At 43.9% G+C, this 11,289-nt stretch overlaps 1 protein-coding gene across 1 annotated transcript in view; it reads left to right on the plus strand.

The window, feature by feature from the left end:
• The window catches only part of MRPL1 (mitochondrial ribosomal protein L1), a 61,627-nt gene that overhangs the window by 13,095 nt on the left and 37,243 nt on the right, over nucleotides 1-11,289 (plus strand). Inside the window, exons 3-5 of the mRNA XM_068233566.1 lie at nucleotides 739-979; nucleotides 2,793-2,876; nucleotides 9,873-9,944. Of these exons, the coding sequence (XP_068089667.1) occupies nucleotides 739-979; nucleotides 2,793-2,876; nucleotides 9,873-9,944 (397 nt within the window). The remainder of the gene's footprint in view (nucleotides 1-738; nucleotides 980-2,792; nucleotides 2,877-9,872; nucleotides 9,945-11,289) is intronic.

The following is an 11,289-nucleotide window of genomic DNA, read 5'->3' on the forward strand; positions in this document are numbered from 1 at the left end:
AAAAAGTCATTTTAATTGATAGTGTTCCTTTAAGTTGGTTCTGTTTCTTTTGATGGATAGAGAACAGCTACTTTTGTATAGCATGAATAATCCAACATATTACCATTGTCTGTTATTATTTTGTACCCCACGTTTGTTTCTTACTTTGCACAGCGCCATGGAATATGCAGAAAATTTCTCTCATAGACAGGGTTCTGTTGGCTTCTATTTTCTTCTCACTTTTCATCTGTCTTCTCTGCAATGCTCTGAGACCCTTAGGAGACAAATGAGGAAGGAGGCATGTATTGTTTTTGTTTGTTTTAATTCAGGGCTGGGTAAACTTTTCACGCCCCAGGCCACATGCTGCGGACCCTGGACCACATTCCTCAAAAATTTCCACCTCCCTCCTTGCAGAGTGTGAGCAGGCGGCAAGCAGGGAACTTAAAACTCACCAGCTCTGATTCCAGCTTCATCTCCATGGCAACATGGTGTCACACGACTCGCCATTAAGACATTGCCAGCGTGTAATACGTCAGTATAATGCCGTTTCCATGGAAATGCGATGTTGGAATCGGCACTGAGGTGAGTTTCAAATCCCCTCCACTCGCAACTCGGGAGGGAGGGGCGAAGGAGAGGAATCCGCAGCGCACCTAGTTTTCCCAGCATTGTTTTAATTACAAGTGACTTTTTGTTAACCTAGAGTTCCACTTTAATGGCTTCTAAGATTTCAGTGCTCTAATGTGTTCCTGTTGTCTTTAGATCTGCCAAAAATGTACAGGAAAAGCCAAACAGAGTACTGTTATCGAAAGAGGAGTTATACGAAAGGAGAAAAGACAGGAAACCTGTTGATGATGTTTATTTGGTTCGTTACTATCCCAAACCAAATGTGGAACCAGAAGCTGCTGTAAAAATGCTAAAAACTTTCCAAACTTTAGATTTTACATGCCCAAATCAGGATGTGTATATCCAACTGACACTGGACATGAAGCTGGAAAAAAAGGTAAGTTCTATGTTAGATTTCAACAATGTACTGGCTTAAAGCAGAAGGATTAGCAATACTATGCCATGGAAAAAAAACACATATATAAGTAGATAATTACTTGATCTACTTACATAACATGTATTGTGCTGTCCACGTTTTGATTTCAGGGAATTTTATATAGTAAATAAAGAGAATTCTGTTCCTGGTGGGAACCATGTCTTTTGCCCACAGTTTGAGGCTAAATACGATGTAATTTCTTCCCTTTACTTTTTTTTTTTCTCCTCCAATCGCTGAGTCACCTCAGCCTTGCTTGTAAACACAAGTGAACATAGGATCATGTTTCAGCTATGCAGCTAGGCAGGGAAATAAAGGGAAGAGGAGGAATATATTATAGATAAAAAGAACCCCCCAGCATGCAACTGTTTGGCAATGACTAATAAAGGGCCAGTGCTCCTAAGGTATGTGATAACTCCAAACCATAACAGCAGAAATAGTTTTGAAAGTTTTGAATTCAGGATTAGGATCTTTATCACTTAATATACTCCGAACAGTTGCTGTTGAAATTTGATTTTTATGGTAACAAGTTGAGCTCTTTTTTTTATTCTATTTGTATTGTTCTTTTGTAGGGTTAATCACTCACCCACTTGCCCGTAATACATGAATCACAGAAATACATGAGGAGTTCTTTCAGCAGATTTACTGGCCGATCTTTTTCCATTCACTTTTATGAGGAAATCAATCAGAAAAACAATGGGAATCAGATTGGACCTTTCGGAAATTATCTATCGAGCCATTTATTTGCCAAAAAAAATGTCATGGCGTATACCCAGCATAAGGCAGCTGCGGCCATGTTTCCCAAAGTCTTCCATTGCTCTGGGGCCACCCCTACATGTTTGCTGCGGCCCATCCCCAGCTTTGCTGCCACCAATTAGGTTACAGCTGACAAGCTGGGGCAAGCCGCTGCAAGCATATAGGGGTGGCCACAGAGCTTCAGAGTACTGTAGGAAAAAAAACGTTGGCAGCTGTTTCATGGAGGGCGGAGTTTCTGTCATTAAATAATCATGGACCAGTGGGTGAGTAGTTAACCCTACCACCCGCTGATCCTTTTTACACTGGGAGTACTCTTTAAAAGAAAATGAGTAAGGGTAGGAACACACTAGGCAGAATCGCATATGCTTTTTTCACTATGTGCTATGGAAAACACATATGCGATTCTGCCTAGTGTGTTCCTACCCTAAGCTTTCGGCTGAGTTACCTTTATTCTTGAGGAACCTTTGGTCTGCTGAATCATAGTCCTCAAATCTTGAATGCTGTATCCTAGTGGTTAAAGAGCAGAACCATCAAGGAGTACATATTGTTTTAACGACGGGCCATTCGGCGCAGGGCCAGCCGAATGACGGTTCTCCCTGCTGCCGCTAAACTCCCTCGGAGAGAGATGTAATTCAGGGTCTGGCAGCTGCCGGAGCCCCGAATTGCCATTACGCGGGCCGCACAGCATAGCATTGCCGCAAGCTGAAATAACATGCTTTGATCCAGATCATCTCTTTTCAGCAAACTAAACTGTCCTGGTTTCAGTCTAGACTTGTTACCCATTAAAAACCGTAAAGGACAGATCCGATGTAAAAAAAATAAATAAAAAAAAGTTGAAATATATACCCCTCTACCAACTTTTTGAAGCAGGCATTAAATAAAAAATTAGCATATATTTCAAAACTGTTTTTCAGTTTCAACTTGCAAATTTTAGTGTCCCCACTTTTTTGGGGGAAACTAAGTTGACTTCAGGCCTTGCTCTACTCCATGTTATCCTAATAGTAGTATGTTTTACATTTAGAAAAAAGTGGAGCCCTTCGTAGGTCATCTTCAGCTGCCATTCCCATTCAAGAAAGAACAAAATAGAGTTCTGGTATTTACAGAGGTAAGTGCAGGAAAATAAATCATCTGTGTATATGGCAGTTCAGGATTCTAGTTAATTTTAATCAGATCCTACAAATTAAAGTTGTTGAGTTTCTTTGATTTTACATTCATATATGAAAAGCAAGGCAATGAATCTCTTGATCAATGAAACTGGACTAGACACCAGATCATCATTATACATATGTAAGCCACTTTTACTTCATGGGCAACTTCAGGTAGGGTTAGTCTCTATCTTCATCTCCATTCAGGTATGTGTCTTACTGTGGATGCACTTACACATACTCGCACATACTGTGTCGCAGTATATTGCCCTGCCCCCCCAGGGGGGTGACCATTAGTCTCTATGAGCATGGCAACGCAAGTGGTTATATAGACGCAGGGGAGGCAGACTGCAGTGCGTTGCTGAGTGGTGTGAGCTGTACTGCGTCTCAGAAATTTGCACTGGATTCTATTGCACCACAACAATCTATTTAGATTGATGTGGTGTGGTGCGCATGATTGGGCAAAGGACAATGATGTACTTCCTGTCCAGCAGGGAGAATGTTACTGTTTGGGGAGCAGAGCTATGCATATTTGCCTGATGGCGCACTCTGCGCACACGTAAATGGTGCGGTGCGATTGTCCTGCCCTTGGCTCCCCTGCCTCAGGACCATCGCACTGCACCATATGTGAAACCAGCCTTAAGGAGTGCTAGCACAAACAAATTGTAAAATCTAGATTTCAAACCTATTAGATATACATTTGTCCAAGAGTAAAATGCACTGTAAACTACTTTTATCCTGTCGCTCTCACTTTCAATAGGTAATACAAATCAGACCAATATGACAGGTTTTGGACTAATCAATCTTTTCATGGGGGATTCTCAGTACCTCCCTTATTTTTTTTACAGCCACCCTACTCATTTGCACACTATTTTCGCAGTTGGACGTAACAACTGCCTTTTAGTAAGTGTTTTTAAAAATAAAGAGAACCTTGAGCATCCCCCATGAAGAAAATTGACTACTCAGAACTGTCAGATTTTTACTACCTACTGTAAGTGAGAACGACATAGGATAAAGGTAACTAACAGTGAATTTTACTCTTGGACAAAATGTACATCTAATATCTATGCAATTTAAATGTTACACTTGATAGAGCTCCTTTAAACAACCATTAAAGGACAACTGAATTGAGTAGAATATGGAGGCTACCATATTTATTTCCTTTTAAATAGACTCTGTACAAAAAGAAAATGCCCCTGGGGGTACTCGTCTCGGGAGGGGGAAGCCTCTGGATCCTATCGAGGCCACGGTGGTCTCGCTCTGGCCCACGGAATGCACAGCTGACAATTTGTCAGGCTGTGTAATGTTTACTACCTTTCTCTGTTCCAGCGGGGGTGCAGTTGCGGCTCTCCGCTCGGAAATAGGCAGAAATAGCTGATCTCAGTCGGGTTCGCTCTACTGAGCAGACGGAGGAGACTTGCGCTTGTGCAGTAGAGCGGACCCGACTGGGATCGGCTATTTCCGCCTTTTTTTTTTCGAAGCCAAGATCCGCTACTGTGCCTGCGCTGGAGCCGGGAAGGTAAATATTTACACGGCCGCCATTCGGGAGCTCTATCGCTGCCGCCGTGGGACAGAGGAGGACAGGGGATGCCTCGATAGGATCCAGAGGCTTCCCACTCCCAAGGTGAGTACACCCCCCCAGGGCATATTTATCAATACAGACCCTGATTAAGCGATATCAGTTGCCTGGCAGCCCTGCTGAAATATTTAGCTGCAGAAGTGTGTGAATCACACCAGGAACAAGCATGTAGCTAATCTTGTCAGAACTGACAATAATGCTTTCTTGTTGCTGTATAACCGCTGTTGAAAAGCAAATAAAAGCTGAAATTCATCACAGAAGGTTCGAGTCCAGATTGGATTGTATGTGTATGGACAATAAAGCCGCATCTACACGAGTAGATGCGGCCGCGATGCTCCTTATCAATCGAGCCGCTGATGCGGCTCGATTGATAAGATCCGACAGGACGGATCTCCGCACCGCCGATTCCCTGCTCGCTCCCCGCGAGGGGACAATGGCAGGAAGATAAGCGGCGCCAGCGGGGTGGAGCCGGGAATCGAATGCAGCGCACGGGCTAATCGAGCCGCCGGATCGCAGCCTCATCTACCCGTGTAGATGAGGCTTAATGTCAGAAACACATGATTTGCTGCATGCTTGTTCAGGGTCTATGGGTAAAAGTATTAGAGACAAATGATTAGCAGGGTGGCGTTAGGCGGCCGTTAAGTGGTTAAACAATACCAGTTTATTGTTTAACCACTTAACGACCGCCTAACGCCAATAGGCGGCGGTTGGTCGTACGTGGATTTCCATGTCAGTTCACAGAGGGTGTCTCCGTGAACAGCTTGTGAGCCTCCGGTTGCGGCTCGCAGGCTAAATGTAAACACACGGGGAAGAAATCCCCTGTGTTTACATCATACGGCGCTGCAGCGCCGTAAAGGAGATTGTGATCCCCGGCCTCTGATTTGCCGGGGATCGCCGGCATCTGATAGGCTGGATCGCTGTCCTGTGCCGCCCAGAGAGAGGAGGGGAGGGAGGGAAAGAGAGGGAGGCTGGGAATCGCTGCGGAGGGGGGCTTTGAGGAGACCCCCCCCCCCGCTAAACACATACAGCCGGCAGCGATCAGACCCCCCCAGCAGGACATCCCCCTAGTGGGGAAAAAAAGGGGGGAAGTCTGATCGCCCTGTCTGCAACAGGATCTGTGCTGTGGGCTGGAGAGCCCATGCAGCACAGATTAGCCAACATTAGCCGGTCCTTAAGTGGTTAAAAAGAGATAAATATGGCAGCCTCCACATCCCTCTCACTTCAGTTGTCCTTAAAGTGCATCCAGATATATGAATGATAATTAGGGTACAGAAGGAACCTTTCTGAAGTTGCCCAGGTGTAGTTTACATATGTATAAGTGGTTTACACGTTTCTGCTTTTTTAGTATGCTGTCAGGGAGAATCTTCCTTCTCCTTTTCAAATACTTTCAAGAGTATGTAAAAGCCACTGGTATGCTCAAGATCCAGTCAGAATTCGTGAAGATGTTCAGTTCAATAATTGGGACTGCTATTCAACCTGAATTTTTGTTACTCCTTGTTATTTATTTTTTATTTTTTTTTACATAGTGTTGAGGAACCTCAGCTTCATTGGTACAGAAGGAAAGGAAATTCTTCACAACATTGGCACTAACAATACTTGACAAGCACTGTAAACCTTTCTACTGAATACAAATCTAAATGTGTTGACTAAAAAAAGGCAACCAGAGGCGTCCCGGCAATACCACTTAAGGTCTCTTGTATTGAACCACAGTGTCACCGCTGCCACAGCTGGATATATCCTTGTATCCAATAAGGATACATATGGTAGTATGCCACAGTGCTGGTGGTCAGATTTTCCAATAGCAACAGCACACTCCACTCTAGAGATCCCTCCGTGGTAATGTCACAACCTGTATACGCACTCTCATAGTGCGGGAAATAAAAGAGAGATTCTCTTAATGGGTTACAGTGTCCATATCCACTTTATTTATACTAAAATCTGCCACAATAATGAAGGGTACACTCACATAACAAAGGTCCTAATCCACTTAGGACCCTCCCTGGTGTGTTGCGCTTCCCACCTAAGTGGTACTAGATCCTTCTACCTGGCACTCTGCAAGAGCTGCCCACACTCGTCCCAACTAGTTTTGGCTTCTCGCCGTCTTCAGGGGTAGGACCTTCGTTATGTGAGGGAATGGCATGATTGTGGTGCATTTGTGATTTCCAACAGGAAAATATTTTGAATTACAGTATCGCTGGAAAATCAAATAGCAGCTCGATTTTCTTGTGCTCCTGTATTTTGTACAAGAGTTCAAGCGCATGAAAAATGCAGCAGGGCGGCGATCAGGAAAAATCACGATGCAAACACATTGTACTATTGGAAATGTTCACCATGGATTCCATTTGTTTTTATGCACCTAGCATTTTGCAATCTGCAAGCGATAGGAATCGTATTGCAAAATGCTACTAGTGTAAAATGGTCCAGAATTATACATCTGAATCAAACATGCAGCTAATCCAGACAAACTTCAGCCACAAACACCTGATCTGCATATGCTTGTACAGGGTCTGTGGCTAAAAGCATTAGAGGCAGAGGATCAGCAGGACAACCAGGCAATTTGCATTTTTTAAAAGGAAATAAATGTTAACCTTCATATTCCTCTCACTTTGTGTGCTTTAAAGCTCTACTTTATTCACAAATGTTTTTGGAGTTGTGTCAGCACTTGGTTGCAGAGCTGGTTTTTATCCTTGTTCAAGCTCCTTGACCAAGCTCCTTGACTAGCTCATGTCAAATAAATCACTCTTAGGGCCTTTTTCCACTACCCTGCGATTTGCGATTTGATTCTGATCACATATCGCAAGGTACATTAAACTAATGGAAACTGCAGCAGCAATTTCCATTAGTGCGATCCGATTGCGATGTGATTTTGGCCAAAGCGTAATCGTCGTCCTGCCGCATTTTGTATGCGATTGACCTGTACTATGAGTATAGTAGCTCAATCACATGGTGGAAATTGAAACGCAACCGCGATCGCATTTCATAGTGGAAAAGAGCCCTTAGGGCTTAAACCCACTAGCAGCCTTTTCTAAGCACTAATGATTTGAAAAGGCTGTAGCTAATGCAATGCTATGGGGGATTTTTGTAAAATCACATCTCTCAAGTGGGATCACACCCATAGCATTACATTAGCAAGAGATTTTCAAATCACAAAGCGCTTAGAAAAGCGCTCATAGTGGGTTCCAGGCCTCAATGTGCCATGTCAGGAGCCCACACACTGGGGATTTAATGCACACAGACTTTCACTGCTATGGTCTGCAGTCTTTAAGAGATTTACACTGTGCCTTTCCCCTTACATACTGAATAGCAAGATGATGCGATCCAATAAACAGCCCCTCCCACAGACATAGCCAGCCTTTGATATGAGCGACCGGAGCGGTCGCTCAGGGCGCCAGCTTCCAAGGGGGCGCCTATAGCTGGTTGCCTATACTGAGGGCACCTACACCTGATTTCCTATACTGCAGGCACCTATAGCTGGCTACCTTTACTGAGGGCTCCAACACCTGGCTACCTATACTGGAGGCACCTATACCTGGCTACCTATGGGGGGATGGAGACCTTCAACTGACTTCCTATACTGGAGGCACCTATGCTTGGCAACCTATATTGAGGGCACCTACACATGAGATCCTATACTAGGGGCACCTATACCTGGCTACCTACCTATACTGAGTCTGAGGGCATTGGGGGGCGGGGAGCACTGCGGCTAGAATGCGTGGTGCAAATTGTCAGTGCTGTGCTATCATTCTAAATGGGGGGGAGGCGGCTAACTGTCCCATTGATTGTTTTTATTAATATTCCTGAAAGGTTCTAGCCTTCATTATTAAGTATATTCAGGATAATGGAATCCATTCGTGGTTATTAATAGTATTTTTTCTATTATACATATGTGACATGTCACAGAGATCTGAGCATTTGGCGTGATGTGTCACAACGTCAAAAAGGTTGGGAACCACTGTCCTTGGAGATATCTCAGGAGAAAAGGGGAATTGTATATGGGCCTGTGTGTGTGTATACATGCGTGCGTGTGTGTATATGCACGTGGGAAGAGGATGAAGTGCGGGGGAGGGGCACAAAAATCAGGTTTCGCTCAGGGCGCTGTGAAACCTAAGGCCGGCCCTGCCCACAGATTCCTGTTTCTGTCTGTCTATCAAATAGTTTATAGTTTTGATTAAAACTTAAAGAGACTCCGTAACAAAAATTACATCCTGTTTTTTATCATCCTACAAGTTCCAAAAGCTATTCTAATGTGTTCTGGCTTACTGCAGCACGTTCTACTATCACCATCTCTGTAATAAATCAACTTATCTCTCTTTTGTCAGATTTGTCAGCCTGTGTCTGGAAGGCTGCCAAGTTCTTCAGTGTTGTGGTTCTGTGATGCATCTCCCCCCTCCTGGCCCCTCTATGCACACTGCCTGTGTATAATGATCTCTTGAGATACAAAAGGAAGGGTGTATACAGCCTGCTTGTGTATGAATGTATTTTCTATGTGTGGACATGCTGTACATCAACCTACTTCCTGTTTTGGTGGCCATTTTGTTTGTTTATAAACAAACTTTTTAAAACTGTTTTTAACCACTTTTAATGCGGCGAGGAGCGGCGAAATTGTGACAGAGGGTAATAGGAGATGTCCCCTAACGCACTGGTATGTTTACTTTTGTGCGATTTTAACAATACAGATTCTCTTTAAAGGGAACCTAAACTGAGAAGGATATGGATTTTTTCCTTTTAAAATAATACCAGTTGGTTGACTCTCCTGCTGATCCTGTGTCTCTAATACTTTCAGCCACAGCCCTTGAACAAGCGTGCAGATAAGGTGCTCTGACTAATGTCAGATGGGATTAGCTGCATGCTTGTTTCAGGTGTGTGATTCAGCCACTACTGCAGCCAAAGAGATTTGCAGGACTGCCAAGCAACTGGTATTGTTTAAAAGGAAACAACCATATCCCTCTCAATTAAGGTCCCCTTAAAGATAGAATTTTTAGCTGCCGAAGCCTTAGGTAAGATTTGAGCACTCAGGTAACTGAACTGTTACATGATATCTATAGCTGGAGCTAGACCTTGAATTTGCTCAATCAGCTCAATTGGCGAGCTGTGCTGTCTTTAGGGCTTATTGCAGACAACAGGGCGTGTTTTGGTTTTAGTCTCAAAGTTAGAGCACAGCTGCTGCATACTATTTGGTTGTGGAAAGTCATTTTGTTGCTGGGTGCGTGTTGGCATTAGTTAGGTATGAGGAATGTGGAATCTGAAGAAGTGACAGAATTCCTTACATCTTCCGTGTCTGCCTGTTTTCGGGATTAGAGGGAAACACGAATTTCTTCTTCACAGAGACAAATATGGAGCAAGTAAAAACAATGTTTTGTCTTTTTCCCTATTACAGAAAGCAGAAGAAGTTGAGATTGCAAAAATCAACGGCGCTGCATTTGCTGGTGGGACTGAGCTCATCCCTGAGGTATTATTTTCATTCACAGATTCATTACTGCCATATGTGCATAGCTGAGATATAGGAGCAGTTACCAACTATGTATTTAATGCAAAAAAATACAGCATCCAAAAACCTCACAGCACCCCACATCTTGTCATTATTAAAGGACTCATGTTGCTTCAGTGTCCACAGAAAAAGAAAGGGAGCTTTCCAGAAAACTAAAAAATCTGTTTTGAAGAGCTGGAAAATGTCACTGCTTACTCATGGTCTGTTGAGAAGTGCTCTTGGTACTGAAGCATAAATTCTTTAGTGGAGAGAGCCGCAGGTTCTGTCAGCTGCAGCACCAGTCACTGTGTCATACATGCATTCACTGCTATGTGTGCTGGTAACTGGCCAATCAGGGTTATGTTTCAGCGCTGGAGGAGGATCATCCCGATCAATGAGACACAAATAATTACTCCTAACATTTAAATTTCATATAAATGTTATGCAGCTTGAATGTAGACCAATAGAAATTGACAGGAAGTTATTCTGTTTTAAGCTGTATAAAATCTACATGAAATTTGAATGCAAAAGAGAAACTATTTGCATTTCATTAATCCTCCCATAGTAGGAATGATTATGCATTAAAAAAGATTGGTAAAAACTGTGCGACTTTTTGCAAAATAAGAGAAAAATATGTGCTACTTTTTATTGTATGTTTGTTATTGTGCAGAGCCCTAGTGCTTCATAGGAGCTCACAGTTTAATCCTTTCCATAGCAATAGTCCATGCTATAGTCCAAAGCTAATTTGGTGGGCAACCATTTAATTTATCAGTGTTTTTTTGGGCGGTGGAAGGAAAATGGATTGCGCAGAGAAAACCCATGACAATATATTGGTGGACCATACTAACTCTTTGTGCAGATAGTATCCAGACCATAAACTATGCAGAACTTTAGCACGGCAGGCATGGGCATCTGCTCATTGGGAAAAATGGGGCATACGCCCCCCCCCCCCCCTAGGCTAGCTGCTGCCCGCCCGTCCCCCAGCCACCCGAACCCACAGGAGGAGGAACCAACACAAAAAGAGGGACAGAGGTTGGGAGGGGGGCCAGAACCCCCACCTCCCTCACCTGGGTCTCCTCCTTCTGGCGCTTACCCCCTCCAAATTAGCAGCGGCAAACAGAAGCGGGCGGGGAGGAATTACTCACCTTTTTCTTGCGTTCCAGGCGATGCTACGCAGCGCCATAGTCACTGGTCACTGCCTTCTCCACCGCTCTGCGCTTCCTGATTAGCGGAAGCACAGTGAGCGACGCGAAGTCGGAGACCAATGTCACGCGACGATGATGCTGCGCGCCATCACCTGGAAGGCAGGAAGAAAGTGGGCAGTTCC

This window comes from Hyperolius riggenbachi, chromosome 1, assembly GCF_040937935.1.
Source record: "Hyperolius riggenbachi isolate aHypRig1 chromosome 1, aHypRig1.pri, whole genome shotgun sequence".
Lineage (NCBI taxonomy): Eukaryota > Metazoa > Chordata > Amphibia > Anura > Hyperoliidae > Hyperolius > Hyperolius riggenbachi.